A 15993-nucleotide genomic window follows, 5' to 3' on the forward strand; every position below is an offset into this window, starting at 1 on the left:
GCCAAATAATGAAAACAGTAAATAATCTTAGCAAATATTACTACTTTACTTCCAACCATTCTCCTCTGCTCTTCTTAAATAATACACTGAAGTTCTATACTTCTCCAAGCTCCAATGGCGGCCTTGAAGGTTTCCCCATTTCATGTTCTATTGCTTTTCTCCCTTTTCCTCTCTCTTCTCTCTAACTACGGCCTAAAATCAGCTGTGGCTACTGTACCACCCAAGAAAATAGGTAATGGGTACCGTCTGATTTCCGTCGGCGATGCTCCAGGAGGCGGCATTCTCGGTATCCTTCAAGTCAACACCAAAACCCAAATTTACGGCCCCGATATACCCTTCTTGCAGCTCTTTGTGAAGTACATTGGAACTCTGATATCCCATTTTTACATAATTTTCATATTTTGGTTCATTTTGGTTGATTCTGTTCATTTGATTTTCACAGACATGAAACAGAGGACCGTTTGAGAGTCCATATAACAGACGCGAAGAAGAAACGATGGGAAGTTCCGTACAATTTATTGCCGAGACAAAGCCCTCCGCCGCCGAGACGTACCATCGTTTTCCCCGAAAATAACACAACCATTACAGAATATTCCGGGCCGGAGTTGATTTTCAGCTATTCCGCTGACCCCTTTAGTTTTTCGGTGAAGAGGAAATCAAATGGGGAGACTCTTTTCGATTCTGGTTCCGACGAGTCCGACCCGTTTAACAGCTTAGTGTTTAAGGACCAATATCTAGAAATTTCGACTAAATTGCCGGAAACTGCAGCGTTGTACGGGTTGGGAGAGAACACACAGCCCAAAGGGATGAAACTGCAACCCAATGAGCCTTACACTCTTTACACCACCGATGCGGCGGCGGTGAATTTAAACACCGACCTTTACGGGTCCCATCCAGTATATATGGACCTGAGGAACAGCGGTGGCGGCGGAGAGGCGAAGGCTCACGGTGTATTGATTCTGAATAGCAATGGGATGGACGTGTTTTACAGAGGGAATTCATTGACGTATAAGATAATCGGCGGTGTTTTTGATTTTTACTTCTTAGCAGGGCCTTCGCCGTTGAGCGTTGTTGATCAGTATACCGCATTAGTGGGCCGGCCGGCACCCATGCCTTATTGGGCTCTCGGTATGACTCACTTTATATCTTTTGTTTTGTGTTTTAAAATTTAATTTAGTTACAAACTATAGACACTAAATTTCAATTAAGTGAAAAAAATGGTACACATTGAGTTACATTCGACTTATCTTATTCAATACAGTAGCTAAGATAAGTGTTGTTAAGCAGTGAAATAGGGAAATAGTGTTGGTATTTAGGGAGAATGAAGAAGAAGAGCTTTTGTTGAAAGTGTTTATGGTTTGGTTTTGATTGATGTGTCGTGTTGATGAGGTAAAAAAGTGGGTTTGGTTTGATGATTAATGGGAAGGGAAATGGAAAGGGAAAGGTTAAAGGAATGGTCCATACTCTAAAGTGGATTTTTTTGGAGGTAAGCTTTCATGGAGTCATAGCAACATGTGAAGGAGTTATTGTTGTAGGTCTATACTTGTAGATATTATGATAATTTACTTTCATACTTTCATTTTATTATTTCATTTGATGATGGATTATAATTTTAATTAGAAAAAAAAAATTAAAGGCAATCATATCTTTCACTTAAAACTAATTAGTGGTCTAAATTAAGGGTGTTTCAAAAGAGTCAATTACTTGATTTGTTCAACCTTTTTTTAAACATATGATTGCAAAAGACAAATGCTATCTATTATAATCTTTCCAAAACCTATCAAAGAAAAACAAATGGAAGTTGGGAAAAGGATACTTTGTTTTACTCTTTGTTTTGTGTGTGTATATATATATTTTAAAATTTAAAGAAACCATTATTAGTTTTTATTTTCAAGTATTATTAATTTTGTAAATAAAATAATTAAAAACAAAATATTTTCCTTTCATGGAACAATTTACATCCAACAAAAAATAGTATGAGTTCAAACCATCCTCTTATATTATTAATTTTGACGATGAGTTGGTTATTATAGTAACAGGTGATTATAGTTAAGTTATAATGATTTGTGTTTGAGTTATAATAATATGCTTTTATAATTTAAATTATTTTAATTTTTAAAAAAGTGGTAAAAAAATGATGAAGGTAAAATAATAAAATATTGTAGCAGTTTAACGGTTTTGAAGTTCAATTATAAAATTGGAATGCTACATTAGTTTTATGCTAAATTATATATAAAAAATACCTTAAAGTTTGTGGTATGTCTATAAACTTTTGAAAGTTAAAAAAATATCCTAAAGTTTAAAGTTCTTTTTCAAAAATAATGTTGAACTATGGATAAGTTTAATAAATACTTTTCTTAAAATAATTCTAAATTATTTTTATTAATTCAATTTTAATACCAACTTTAAACAGTCAATATTTATATTCTTATTTTTTACATTTTCATGAATTTGACGTTAATAAAAAAGGTAAATCAATATTTTAATTATATCTTTAAAAAAATCAAATAAACATATGCCAACATAGAAAATATACATCTACATGTTTGCTTATTTAAAAATTGATAAAATATTTATTCAAAACTTAAATTTATTTGTAATTTTTTCAAAAATATCCGTTGAAACGGAAATATTGATATATCCATCACCATCCATATTTCAAATTTTAATATATCCATCACCATTCATATTTCAAATTTTGGTTAAACATAAATTTTCACAAAAAATTTACAAGTTCTAAAATAAATTTGTCATAAAATATTTCAAAATAATAATCAGTTAAACAAACAAAAATCTCAATCCAGTGTGTTAATAGTTGAGCATTAAACACATATGATGAATCTCAAGATCATGAGTTCTGACGACCCATTGTTTTCTAAAAAACTATAAAAAAGTTATCGTAAACTCACTAAATTTGTAGGATTTTTTTAAAAAATAATGTAAAATTTGAAACATATTTCAAAAATAGGGTAGTTGCAAAACTATTTTCAAAAATAGGTGTTTTGAGATGAAGTCGTGGACGGGGTACACGACTTCCATGCAGTGGCCCCCACATACTCTATTTTTTCCTTATTTTTATATTTATACTACACTGGGCCCCACATTTTTTAATTTTCTCATTATTTATATACGTGGGTCCCACACACTTCATTTTTTCTCATTATTTATATATACATACTCACATATAATATAATATATATATTATACATTCAAATTCTAAAAATATCTTTCTTTATTAAATTAATTTATTTTTTTATTTTTTTTTTATATATATTTAAATATCACAATCTTCAATCTTCAATTTTTCTTATTAAATTCATTTTTCTAATTTAATTTAATTCTTTCTTAATCAAAATTATACATATATTTTTTTTCCAATTTTCAATTTTTTTTAAAAAAATCTCATATATTAACAAAACATGTTATTAAAAATATATTAAACAAATTAAAAGAGTAATAATAATAATAATTTATATATATATATATATATATATATATATATATTTATTTATTTATTTATTTAATATTTTAATTCTTTCTTAATCAAAATTATACATATATTTTTTTCCAATTTTCAATTTTTTTTAAAAAAATCTCATATATTAACAAAACATGTTATTAAAAATATATTAAACAAATTAAAAGAGTAATAATAATAATAATTTTTATATATATATATATATTTATTTATTTAATATCTCAATCTTCAAATTTTCTTATTAATTCATCTTTTCTAATTTAATTTAATTATTTCTTAACCAAAATTATATATATATTTAAATATATATAAAGAAAAAAATAAAAAAATAAATTAATTTAATAAAGAAAGATATTTTTAGAATTTGAATGTATAATATATATATTATATTATATGTGAGTATGTATATATAAATAATGAGAAAAAATGAAGTGTGTGGGACCCACGTATATAAATAATGAGAAAATTAAAAAATGTGGGGCCCAGTGTAGTATAAATATAAAAATAAGGAAAAAATAGAGTATGTGGGGGCCACTGCATGGAAGTCGTGTACCCCGTCCACGACTTCACCTCAAAACACCTATTTTTGAAAATAGTTTTGCAACTACCATATTTTTGAAATATGTTTCAAATTTTACATTATTTTTAAAAAAAATCCAAATTTGTAAGTAGTAATTTGAATGGACGTGAACTACAGCAGTATGGATGGTACTCAAGAAAAATTGGAAGCAACACATTCCTTCGATTTACATGTGAATGGCTGATCTTTTGTAGGGTTTCACCAGTGCCGATGGGGCTACCGGAATCTCTCCGTCGTCGAAGATGTCGTGGAGAATTACAAAAAGGCCAAAATCCCTCTCGATGTAATTTGGAACGACGACGATCACATGGACGGCCACAAAGATTTCACTCTTAATCCCATCAGTTACCCTCATCCAGCCCTCTCATCGTTTCTCAACAAAATCCACAGCTCCGGCATGAAGTACATTGTCTTAATCGACCCTGGAATCGCCGTCAACTCCACTTATCCTGTTTACCAAAGAGCTATAGCCAAAGACATCTTCATCAAACACGATGGCCACCCTTACTTGGCCCAAGTTTGGCCCGGCCCCGTTCACTTCCCTGACTTCCTCAATCCTGCCACTGTCTCCTGGTGGGTCGACGAGATTCGTCGCTTTCACGATCTTGTTCCGGTTAACGGCCTTTGGATCGATATGAATGAAGCCTCAAACTTTTGTACTGGAAAATGCACGATTCCGGTGGGGAAACAGTGTCCCAATGCCACTGGGCCTGGGTGGATTTGTTGTTTGGATTGTAAAAACATGACGGACACTAGATGGGACGACCCACCTTACAAAATCAACGCATCAGGATTGCAAGTTCCAATTGGGTACAAAACAATCGCCACTAGTGCCGTTCATTACAATGGTGTTTTGGAATATGACGCTCACAGTCTCTATGGATTCTCACAAGCAATCGCTACACACAAAGCCCTTCAAGGGTTGGAAGGAAAACGCCCCTTCGTTCTTTCACGCTCCACGTTCGTCGGTTCCGGCAAATACACCGCCCATTGGACCGGTGATAATCAAGGGACATGGCCTGATTTGAAATACTCCATTTCCACTGTCCTCAATTTTGGTATTTTTGGTATCCCAATGGTGGGATCAGATATTTGTGGGTTCTATCCAGCGCCGACGGAAGAGCTCTGTAATCGTTGGATTGAAGTGGGTGCTTTTTATCCTTTCTCTAGAGATCATGCTAATTTCTATTCTCCTAGACAAGAGCTTTATCAATGGGAATCAGTGGCTATTTCTGCTAGAAATGCATTGGGAATGAGGTACAAGATTTTGCCATATCTTTACACTTTGTCGTTTGAAGCTCATATCAAAGGTGCCCCAATTGCAAGGCCGATTTTCTTCTCGTTCCCAAATTACGTTGAGTGTTATGGAGTTAGCACTCAATTTCTTTTAGGGAAGAGCCTAATGATTTCTCCCGTGTTGGAGCAGAACAAAACAGAGGTCACTGCTCTATTTCCGCCCGGGACTTGGTACGATTTGTTTAATATGACGAAGGTGATTGTGTCCAAAAAGGGACGTTATGTGACACTCGATGCGCCACTTCATGTGATAAATGTTCATTTATATCAGAATACCATATTACCGATGCAACAGGGTGGGATGCTTTCAAAGGAAGCTCGAGGAACGCCATTTAGCCTCATTGTCACATTTCCCGCCGGCGAAGACGGTGAGGCTAGAGGGAACCTGTTTCTCGACGACGATGAGCTACCGGAGATGAAAATTAAAAAGGGTACTTCCACGTATGTGGAATTTTATGGTGTTAAAACTAAGGGTCGAGTGAAGATATGGTCGGAAGTAGCGGCGGGGCAGTTTGCTTTGGACAAGGAGTTGATTGTTGAGAAGGTTACAGTATTGGGGTTAGATGGAAGTGGGAAGGCGAAAGAGGTTTTCGTTAATGGAGCTCCGATGGCAGCCGGAGTTTTGGCCTCGACGGTTGAGCAAAATGTACAGGAGGAACCATTGGGAGAAGAGGGTGAAATGGGAAGAAGTTTGATGGTTGAAGTTAGTGGTTTGTCGTTGCCGATTGGGAGAAGGTTCGATCTATCTTGGAAAATGGGTTCTTGAATTTGGAAGTATTGGTTCTTGTTTTTCTGTGACTCATCTTCTTCACCATGGAATCAACTTAGATCAAACGATCCATTTTCTTGTTTGTGTTCCCATGTACTCATATGTTTGTAACTCTCCTTTCCATTGCTATGTAATATTGGGCTCATGATTGGGCCATTGAAATCTTATGATTTGGGCCTGATAGACTGCCAAAAAAATGACGTATTGCCACCTCATCCGACAAATCTCAATTACACCTCCCAAAGCAATATAGAGCAGAGGATAAAATTCAAAGGTTTCATCCAAGTGTGTTTTGAAATTTAGATAAAGGTTGTCATCGTTCAATATTGTAGTTTTTATTCAAACAAATTATTAAAAAGTATCAACATATGGACTGAATGAATTAAAGGGAGCAGGGGTGAGAAAGAATAGATGCATATGTTTGGTATGCTGAATAATCCACAAAGAAAACATACTTTTAAAATAAAATGATTTAATGATTTAATAGAAAAAGTAAAGAGTGTAAGAAAAGAACCCAAAACATGTAAATGAAAAATCAGGAATGGTTCACCGGAAAATAAGCGGTCTGGTAAGGTAAGGAGTGAGACTAAGCAAAAGCCGAAATGGCTTAACAGCTGGGAGTGCGGGTTTTGGAAAAGGACACGTGTCGAGTATGGTATGGAGAAGCAACGGTTTAAGAGAAGATTTTGGCGGGAAGAGTGAGGCGGTGGATTCCACGTCGGCGCAATGGGCGGGAAAAACGTAAGCCCGTTAAGTCGGTCCCACGTTTGTCGTTAAGTGCACATCATGTTCATGCATGGCAAGGTATGTATGTAATGTATGATGATAATGGTTTGTTGGAGGTGGAAGAAGGTCCTTATTGGAATTTCACCCTGATGAATAATAAAAAAATGGGAAAAGCATTAATTATAATGTCTGTTACTTTTCTTTGGAATTTGGTCGGCCTATGGTTTTCGGGTCGGGTCTATTTGCTGACGTATGGCAACGACTTTGAGCCGTTGGATATTTATTTTGTGGATATCAATTTGGACAGTATCACGTGCATAGCACCATAGTGTTGCCCTTTCTTTTTATGTTCGTTTTATTCAAATTAAATCTCTTACTTTTTTCATATTGAAAGAGGTCAAGATTCAAAAGCTCTAATCTTTTACTACCTACATATTCTTTAGACGTTGAAATATATGTGTAGTGAATATTTAGATATGTGTTTCAATTACGATGATGATGGACTAAATTTAATGTATACTAGTAATGTTTATGATGAAGACAATGTCTATGTAAAACACCTTTTTCACTTCTCTTTGGTTTGGTTTTGAGCTTTGTTTTTCAGGTTACCCTTTCTTTAAGCCCATTTGAAATGGTCCAGTGAACTTATCTATAAGTGCAACACATGGTTGCATGAGTTGGTTCAACTAGTAGGGCAAATAGCCTTGGATGCCAAAATGAGACATGTGTATCTATTTCTCACTATTGTTTAGATTTTAAATGTTACTATTGACAACTTTCAATAGAGAAGTTTTCAAACTATATAGTGTTGTTTTTTTTTTTTTGTAATATATAATATGTTTTTTTCATAAATAATTTTTAATTAAGCTATATAAACCAAACATTCGGTTACATTGGAAGTAATCAATTTTCATAATCAAACTTAAACTAAATATGATTTTCAAATGAGTGGATGCGTTTCAAATAAGATTGAGAACCTATATGATATGGTTCCAGATTTCTTTTACTTCTCTAGGGTAGGAAAACAGTAAGTTTTTAATAAAATTCACCCATGGATGTATTCATTGATAGTAAATTATAATATGATTATGGAGGGGCGTTGCGTTATGTTGGCATAATTAAAGGTGGAAGTAGTTAGGCATGCATGAATAATATATCTTAAATCTGTCTTATTTTGTGGGGTTGTTGTGTTGAGAAGATCATTTGGAGCGTGCACAATTTTAATCCTTACGAGGGAGATGATGATCACGTGCATTACCGGCCTCACCTCATGCATACTTCCCTCTGAATGCCCCCAATATACAATTCACCCAATTTAATCGAGTTTTAAGGTAACTATACATATTCCTTTTGAAACTGCTTGAAAATATAATTACTTTCCATTCGATGGTTTATTTTTATATTCTTAGAATGGATTATTTTCAATAATAATAAAAAAACACAAACCGCTTGTATAAGTTAGACAAAAACTCATTATACTTATTTGTCTAAATAATTTGTTTATTTTATCTTATATTTTACAAGGGGCACGTGAAAAAAAATTACGAATCATGTCATTAATGGCAAAAGTTATAGGTTTAAAAGTCGATAATACTCAGATAGGTTCGATAATCGTTATATTTGCAATATGAAAAAAGAATGTGTCTAGCTACTTTTTTTTCTTGCAATTTCTTATTTTACAATCTTCCATCTTAAAATTCTATTTATTTTATTAAAAACATAATATATTTGTGTGATTTTGTAACAGATTTAAAAGTAAAATATTTTATTTTTTAAAATTTTAATTTGTAATTTAAAAAAAAATATTGGTTTTAAAAACAAAGATTGATTTTGTTGCATTAATGTAATGGAATTTGCATAAGAAAGTTAATTAATTTACCAATTTTTATAATATATTTATAAACAAGTTCAATAATTTTTTTATTTAAAATAATTTGTTTAATTATTTATTGTTAGGAAAGAATAATATATATATATATATATAAAAGAAAAGGTTGAACTATAAATAATAGAACAAAATAACATGAAATCAATACAAACAACACAAGTTTATCATTAAATTTTAAAGCAAATGCAACGATTTATTTGAGGAAACGAAATAAAAATCTTAAAATTATAATTATGAATAAAAATAAAAGGAAAGGATAAAAGCACAAAGAAAATTAAAGATTATTCGTCACCTACTTATAAAAGTTACAATTATATTAAAAAATAATCCTAAAAAAACTATATTTAAAATTGAAACAAAGAAACCAAAAGATATTCTCAAATGGAAAAAAAAAAAAAGAGAAAAGGTAATATTATATTTAAATTTGATTCCAATGAATGAAAATATGAAAGAGGAAAAGGAAAAATCTACAAAAATCCTAAATTAAAACAAATTGTGAGATCCGTGGAAATTTGCGGCGTAACGATAGAGTACGGAAGTTTGAATAAATATTAAATAAGGAAGATGGATGGGATATGCATAGCTACCCATGGCCATTCATCTATCCATATGCCATCATCAAAAGCTTCCCCTTTTAAGCAAATTCCACTCTTCATCATTCACTTCTCTTAATTTTGACCACTCCTCACAAAGAATTGCAGGCGCCACCACCGTGAAAAATTCCTTGGGATAACACAAAGACACAGAACTGAATCAGAGTAAGTAGCTTTTTCCATTTTTCTTTTTCCTTTTTCTCTCTATTTTAATGTCGGATGTTCTTGGAATTGGAAGTGGGTCAATTCATTGTTCCTATTGTTGTTACTGTTCATACTGTTACTCTATAATTTGTTTTTCTTTATTAAATCGTATTTTTCGATTTTTGATGAGATTTGCAGCATAATCGATATTTTTTTTTTTCTGAAAAATTGAACAATGTTGGGTATAGATTGGCGATCTTCTTCGCTTTAATCTGTTTGTTGTTTTCAATCTTTGAAGAACAGGGCTCAGAGTTTTCTCCATCTGGGTCTGTGTGCTTTTTTTTGGAACTGGGATAGAAGTTGAAGACGGTGGTTGATCAGTAGATTTTATGTCGGCTTTGTTCATATTGGCAGTGATTGGGGCTCTGTTGAAGCTCTGTTTTTCTTCTTCTCTCTGCTGCTTCTGGCAGAGCTTGATTCAACTGCAAAATTATTATTCAATGCGTTTGAGATTAAAAAGGCAAGACGAATTGTTTTGTTTCCTTCGTTTTCTTGTGATTTTCAAATGGTTTTTAAGCCTAATTCTTAGATGGGTTTCATTTGCAGGACTTATTCTGGAGTAAAATTTTCTTGGGTTTTTCGTATAAAACGATTTCTACTTCGTTTCTCCACTTTACACTTAAGTTATTGTGATTTTCAGAGATCCTCCATTGTTTCCGTTTAATTATACATAAGTTGTTCTCTTCTTGTTCTTCCACCGATTCAATAAAAAATGTCGTGCTCTCCTAATCAGAGATCTGTTAGCAGTAGTAGAAAGTCGAATCTGCTGCCGAATAAATTTTCTGCAGATCCCAGAATGAGGAGAAAACTTCGTATAATCTGTTACGATCCCGATGCAACTGATTCATCCTCAAGCGAAGATGAAGGAGAAACATATGCAAGAAAATTCAACAGAATCGTACACGAGATCCACCTACCTCCGCTGAAAAAGTCTCTCGAATCCGAGAGTTCTCAGAACAGCAACAATGAAAACAAAAACCTCAAGTTTAAACAGTCGAAAGCTCTGTTCAAAAACCCTTCATCTCGTAGACCATCGTCCTCGAAATACAGAGGCGTCAGACAGAGATCTTGGGGTAAATGGGCTGCAGAGATTCGAGATCCCTTTAAAAGAAGCCGTGTTTGGCTTGGTACTTACGATACCGCAGAAGAAGCTTCTCAAGCTTACGAGTCAAGGAGGTTACAGTTTGAAACTATGGCAGCAGAAATGGCTGTTGAAGAAGAAGGCAAAGGGAGTGGATCATCATCTACCCCTGTTTTCTCGGAAAGTACGGCGGAAACCACCGTGTCTCATACATCGCCGTCGTCGGTTCTGGAATGGGCTGATTCAACTGTGCAAAGCCACGATTTGAAAGAGGGAACAGAATCGATAAAAGAAGAAACAGACAGTAATATGAACTATCTTCAAGAAGGGGATCCGAGTAATCCGTTTATGGAGGAAATTAGTATGGGGATTGATTTTGATTCGATTCTGGCTGATGGAATCGGGATGTTCTTGGAAGATTTTGCAAGTTTTGATAACACCCAAATTTTAGGACTCGCTGATGATGAACCCAGTGGGCTTCCGAGTTGGGATTTTGAAGATTTTGGGAATGATGATATTTCTTGTTGGCTTGACGATTCTATAAACATTACATGTTCTTGAATTTTTTTGGAGCTTAGGAGTTTTGTTCATTTGAGAATGCAGTTTTAATTTTGTTTTGGAGTGAAACATGAGAGAGGCCTTTAGGGGTTTTTGCTGTGCTGTGTTCTCTATAATAAGAGATTTTCAACTCTTCCAATTTAGTGAATCAAAGTTGGGGGATATTGCTACCAATCTCATCGTGTAAATTACTTTTTTCTTCTTTCTTCAATTTACAATTTTGACTCAGTGTTCTTTTATAAAAACAACAATAATATGCTTATTCTGTATCGTTTTTGGTATAAGATACCAAAGAGTTACACTGCCCTAAACATTTGTTTATAGAACTCTGTTCTTACTTTGAATCATGGTTATAAACTTATCTTTTAGTACCACGTGCGGAGAGAATTGAACCTTCTGCCTAGGACTATAGTTTAACAATAAATAAATTAAAGGAACACCATACTCTAAATAGATAATTTTAATTCATTGTAACCACTGTGAAAAAGAAAAAAGAAAGCTGAGAAGTGTGAATGAAAAAGGCAACACAGGTTTGTGAAAATGAGCAAACATGATCAAAAGACATACAAAGAAGATCACTACCATCGGGTTTTAGTGACCCTTTTAGAAGTCTTAATTTTGGTTTAATCAAGTTTTTTTTTTTTTTTTGGTGGGATGGAAATCAAATGTTTGATTTTGAACATGGTTATTTTTGGGTCTATGCATAAAATAGGAGTGATAAAAAAAGAATTGTAAAAAAATGGCAGATGTATGTTTGTTTGTTTTGTTTGAATGAGAGAATGGGTATTATTTTTAAGGTACGGAGGAAAGTGAGAATGAGTACTTGGCGATATTAGCTGTAAACCAACTACGTAGTCTGATCCATAGTACCATTTTCGTACCGTACCGTTACATCTTATCTCTTTAATTCTTTCACATAACGCTTTATTTATTTATTGTATTTATTTCTTCTTTTTAAAAACGTTATATTTCTTTTTTTTTTCCTTCAAATTTTATTTTATTAAGTCTAAATAATTCAGAATATAACGTCCCCTTTGTATAACACAATCATAAAGATATTATGAAGATTTATTCACTAAATTAAGTAGGTTTTTGGACTAACTTCTATTGAAGTTAAAAATGGCTTTAAAATGGTGAATGAAAGTTCATCAAAACTTGAAGTTTGAAAATTAAAGTAATTTGAATTGTTGGAATTTAGGAACATAAACAAAGCGTAAGCATAATACTTATGTAAGAACAACCCACGTGAGGAAGTACGTGTATGCTAATTTTATCTACGTGACAATAATTGGTTAATAATAGAACGATAACGATATCTAATAATTGAACATTATTCTGTATTGATTAAACTGTAAGTAACAGTCTCGTTCGATTGTTTCTATTGAAATTATTGAATGCTTTATCCAGTTCAAAGAAATCCTTTGTCTTGGAAACTCTTGATGGAGTCGTCAAACATTTGCTCCATTGTCTTGAAACCAGGGAATCCCAATTCAGAAATCTTGCTCGTGTCCATGTTATGAGGGTTGCACTCTCCTTGCTGGAAGCTGCACCTGTTCGTGTTTGTAATTTTGAACAAGAATGTTTGTGATGATGAACTGCTTGATGGAGTGATTAAGGGGAAACAAAGAGGATTTTCTTGAGATTTTTCAACTTACTTGCTTTCAAATGGGTAGGATGGATATTTGGATCTTAGCGTATCAATGATCTGTGACCAGTGAGCCACTGTGCTTGAACATATGATCCTGCCTGATGCTTTTGGATTTTCCATTGCCAAGATGTGCGCTGCTACCACATCATCTACGTGCACAAACCCCAACGTGCAGTTTGGATATTCTCCTCTTTCACCTGATGGAACAACCCATCTGTTTGATGTTTGTTTGTTCGTTTTTTCCATCAAAGAGAAAACTGAGAAAGAAATTTAGGGACTGTTTGAAGATGATGGAAGGATTATTGTAAACCTTTCATAATGGTGAGTACGAGATGCTGTGTACTGGTTGGCTTTGGTGTAAGCAAAGGGCCAACAACAAAAGATGGGTTCACCACAACTAGATCAATCCCATGCTCTCCTGCCATACGCCAAGCCTCTTTTTCTGCTAGAGTTTTTGCAAATGCATACCAAAGCTGCCAAAATACCCAAATGAAGAAAGTAATAGAGAAAAAAAGCCTCAAGATTTTGATCGATTGAATTGAATTGATCTTCCTCTGCACATGGAATAGAACAGAGAAAGAGGGGTTGGTTCTTACGTTGTAGCGCTTGCAATAGTCGGGATCTGTCCAATGCGATTCATTGAGAAGACAAAGTTGTTGGACATCATAACGATATCTAATTGCAGAGCAGGAAGAGGTGAGCACTACTCGTTTTACACTGTTTGCTTTTAAACAGGAATTTAGTACATTCACTGTACCATTTATACTTGGATCAATCAGAGTTGTCTGTGTCATATTGCCAAACGTTAATCATACACTCGCAAGGAAATGGCTTATTTAATAAGAATTAAATAGTTTAGTAAATAAGGTAATCCCATATTCAGGATAAGGTAGTGTGCATGCCCCAGTTGTAGATAATAAAAATATTTAGATAGTACTTGTTCTTGAGTTTGAGGACAGAGTTTTGTATAGCTCTGAGTTCAGGTTCTTAGATTGTATAGACTGTTTGGACTAGACTGAGTTTCAGTTATTATATATTTTAAGGATGGGGGCTGCTTTTGCCAATCAATAGATTTACCGTGGAACGCCGAATTCTTGATCCTAACTATGAATTTAAAGCATTTGCCTAAAAACACCCCCTTTAAGTTAACCATAGAATCAGGGCCTTGCCTTGATGTTGTTATCGTAGGGAACAAGAACAGGTGAAGCAGTGTGGAAGACCCCATCCACCCCTTCAATGGCTTCATCAAAGCTACCTTCTTCTAACAAATCAGCCTTTACTATCTTCAGCCTCTCCTTGGCTCCATTAAACTCCCACAGAAACCCAACACGTCCATAGTCTCCTATCCAGAAAAATAAAAAATAAATGTTGAGAATATGTATGAAATGTTAGGTATACCGTAATCTGGAGACCAGTTAGTTGGCTGAGTTCAAAATTCAAATCAAAAGTTCTTTCTTTTACCTACTTTTTTTCATTAATTTTTTGCTTTATTCCTTGTATCGTGTCAAATTGTCAATAGTAAAATACCCCTCTTTCTTTCTTTGGAAACGTTATATTAATCTGCTGTTATCTTAGTAATCTAGGAAAAACCTCTATGTTCAAAATTATGGAAACTTATATAGGACTACCATTAAGATCAAACAACACCCACAACTTGATACCAGAGGATTGAGATGGAATGAAATTGTATGATGTCTAAATTGTAATTTTGATGACTGCAGACTCCAAACTGGGGAAGGGAGGAGAAATACAAAGCAATGGATGAGGTTATAGTTCACAACCTGGGTTTCTAACGGTGGTGCGAACGTGATGGCCATTCTCGAGCAGTGTCTTGACCAAGTAAGAGGCTATGAAGCCAGTGCCGCCAGTTACGCAGTACTCTGGCATATCGACTGGGTGTGGGTGGACGATGGGTGTGTGCAAAGAAAGAGTTTATACAGTCGTACTTGAGGACATTGTTCATGTGTGGGACACCTGCAGTTACGATATTGTTGAACTCATTTACAAGAGTGGAAGATGACTCATCCATTTTGTAAGGTTGAAGTTTTTTAAAATAAACATAAACTGTGCTTTCTTTGATTTATAGTCTTTTTGCCTTTTGTATGGTGGGTGTGCTCGACGTCCTCCCTCTGCAGCTTGCTTTTTAAAGTGATGTGGAGAGAATAAGCACAATATTCAATAATAAACCCAATACTGAAACCCTTATCACGTGGAGTGTACTTGTAGCTGCACTATAAATTTGGTGTTGTTCTTTATAATAAGCCATCCGATCTTTACTTCGTTCGAGTTAGACATGTGATTGGACCAACTAACGAATTGTTATGTTAATTCTATTTTTCTAATTCTACATATTATGGGTTTAATTAATTATTGATCCATTCAACACGTATTAAATTCGTTTATCAAATCTGTCATAAACATTTTTATACACAAAATTAAAAATTTATAAATTCATTAGACATATTTTAAAGTTTAACATGTTAGATATAGAATTAAAAGTTTAAAAGCTTACTTGATATGTCTTATTGTCGTATGTATAAATTAAAAGTTTATAAATTTATTAAATATATTTTAAAGTTTAAAAATAACTTACTTGATATGTCTTAATGTTGTATGGTTTTTGTACTTGATATTTAAAACACGAGATTTTGTATTTGATATTTAAAACACGATAAAATACATCACTCAAAATCTTCAATCCATATAGGGATTGATTGAGTTTAAATTAATTGTATATAAATCCATGATGATTTGATATACAAGTTAAGTTGGTCTCACTTAGGATTTTCCATATTTCCAGCATTTGTCGGGCATATTTGCATACACTCACATGGAGAAGTTTGATAAGCGATAATCACTAAATTTAAACTTCCATAAATCTTATCCTCTTTATATACGATATATAAAAAAAAGATATGTAGTTGGTGTATATGAATAGTAATAACAATATTAGTAGTTAGTATAGTATTAAGCAAGTTGCTTACAATCCGTTAGACATAAAACTCTAATCTAGCATGGTTAATTATATTAGAAAATTGAATTGATTATTTAAAATATTGATAGCATTAACATGAAGTCGTTGTAGTATAGTGGTAAGTATTCCCGCCTGTCACGCGGGTGACCCGGGTTCGATCCCCGGCAACGGCGTTTGTTTTTTTTTTTACGGCCCTAT

General features: G+C 33.6%; 3 protein-coding genes, 1 long non-coding RNA gene and 1 other non-coding gene across 11 annotated transcripts; 4 read left to right on the forward strand and 1 right to left on the reverse strand.

The window, feature by feature from the left end:
• On the forward strand, positions 1 to 6403 carry LOC101213166 (alpha-xylosidase 1). Its single transcript, XM_011657470.2, has 3 exons — positions 1 to 356; positions 443 to 1128; positions 4253 to 6403. The coding sequence occupies exons 1-3, from the start codon at positions 115 to 117 to the stop codon at positions 6118 to 6120; spliced, it is 2796 nt and encodes a 931-aa protein (XP_011655772.1). The 5' UTR covers positions 1 to 114; the 3' UTR covers positions 6121 to 6403.
• A 2912-nt stretch (positions 6404 to 9315) lies between these two features.
• On the forward strand, positions 9316 to 11401 carry LOC101221197 (ethylene-responsive transcription factor ERF118). Of its 3 annotated transcripts, none has more exons than XM_031886365.1 (2): positions 9316 to 9495; positions 9773 to 11401. In XM_031886365.1, the coding sequence occupies exon 2, from the start codon at positions 10247 to 10249 to the stop codon at positions 11174 to 11176; it is 930 nt and encodes a 309-aa protein (XP_031742225.1). In that variant the 5' UTR covers positions 9316 to 9495; positions 9773 to 10246; the 3' UTR covers positions 11177 to 11401. The 3 variants fall into 3 exon arrangements, with proteins under 3 accessions (XP_031742225.1, XP_011655773.1, XP_031742224.1); XM_011657471.2 differs by having other exon boundaries at positions 9778 to 11401; XM_031886364.1 differs by lacking the exon at positions 9316 to 9495 and having other exon boundaries at positions 9520 to 9994; positions 10081 to 11401.
• A 1079-nt stretch (positions 11402 to 12480) lies between these two features.
• On the reverse strand, positions 12481 to 14733 carry LOC101219779 (tetraketide alpha-pyrone reductase 2). 5 transcript variants are annotated; one of them, XM_031884960.1, is made up of 6 exons: positions 14603 to 14733; positions 13991 to 14160; positions 13418 to 13606; positions 13132 to 13294; positions 12829 to 13018; positions 12481 to 12723 (listed from the first exon to the last, which is right to left on the reverse strand). In XM_031884960.1, exons 1-6 carry the CDS (start codon positions 14706 to 14708, stop codon positions 12582 to 12584), a joined length of 960 nt encoding a protein of 319 aa, XP_031740820.1. In that variant the 5' UTR covers positions 14709 to 14733; the 3' UTR covers positions 12481 to 12581. The 5 variants fall into 5 exon arrangements, with proteins under 5 accessions (XP_031740820.1, XP_004135096.1, XP_031740819.1 ...); XM_004135048.3 differs by having other exon boundaries at positions 13991 to 14163; XM_031884959.1 differs by having other exon boundaries at positions 13132 to 13606.
• Positions 13249 to 15111, forward strand: LOC116403652. Its single transcript, XR_004216399.1, has 2 exons — positions 13249 to 13517; positions 14543 to 15111. It is a non-coding gene; the product is annotated as an uncharacterized LOC116403652 (long non-coding RNA).
• A 785-nt stretch (positions 15112 to 15896) lies between these two features.
• TRNAD-GUC lies at positions 15897 to 15968 on the forward strand. The gene has a single exon. It is a non-coding gene; the product is annotated as a tRNA-Asp (tRNA).
• The last annotated feature ends 25 nt before the right edge of the window (positions 15969 to 15993 follow it).

The sequence above is a fragment of the Cucumis sativus genome, chromosome 5 (genome assembly GCF_000004075.3).
Source record: "Cucumis sativus cultivar 9930 chromosome 5, Cucumber_9930_V3, whole genome shotgun sequence".
Classification (NCBI taxonomy): Eukaryota; Viridiplantae; Streptophyta; class Magnoliopsida; order Cucurbitales; family Cucurbitaceae; genus Cucumis; species Cucumis sativus.

What these genes read in the sequence shown, in the direction of transcription:
- LOC101221197 (XM_031886365.1), top strand. Translation starts at nt 10,247, where the DNA reads ATGTCGTGCTCTCCTAATCAGAGATCTGTTAGCAGTAGTAGAAAGTCG.
- LOC101213166 (XM_011657470.2), top strand. Translation starts at nt 115, where the DNA reads ATGGCGGCCTTGAAGGTTTCCCCATTTCATGTTCTATTGCTTTTCTCC. An exon ending in TTCTTGCAGCTCTTTGTGAA is followed by an intron (nt 357 to 442) that starts GTACATTGGAAC and finishes TGATTTTCACAG; the next exon opens with ACATGAAACAGAGGACCGTT. An exon ending in CATGCCTTATTGGGCTCTCG is followed by an intron (nt 1,129 to 4,252) that starts GTATGACTCACT and finishes GATCTTTTGTAG; the next exon opens with GGTTTCACCAGTGCCGATGG.
- LOC101219779 (XM_031884958.1), bottom strand. Translation starts at nt 14,708, where the DNA reads ATGCCAGAGTACTGCGTAACTGGCGGCACTGGCTTCATAGCCTCTTAC. An exon ending in CCTACGATAACAACATCAAG is followed by an intron (nt 13,607 to 13,990) that starts GCAAGGCCCTGA and finishes AATATGACACAG; the next exon opens with ACAACTCTGATTGATCCAAG. An exon ending in TCCTACCCATTTGAAAGCAA is followed by an intron (nt 12,724 to 12,828) that starts GTAAGTTGAAAA and finishes AAACACGAACAG; the next exon opens with GTGCAGCTTCCAGCAAGGAG.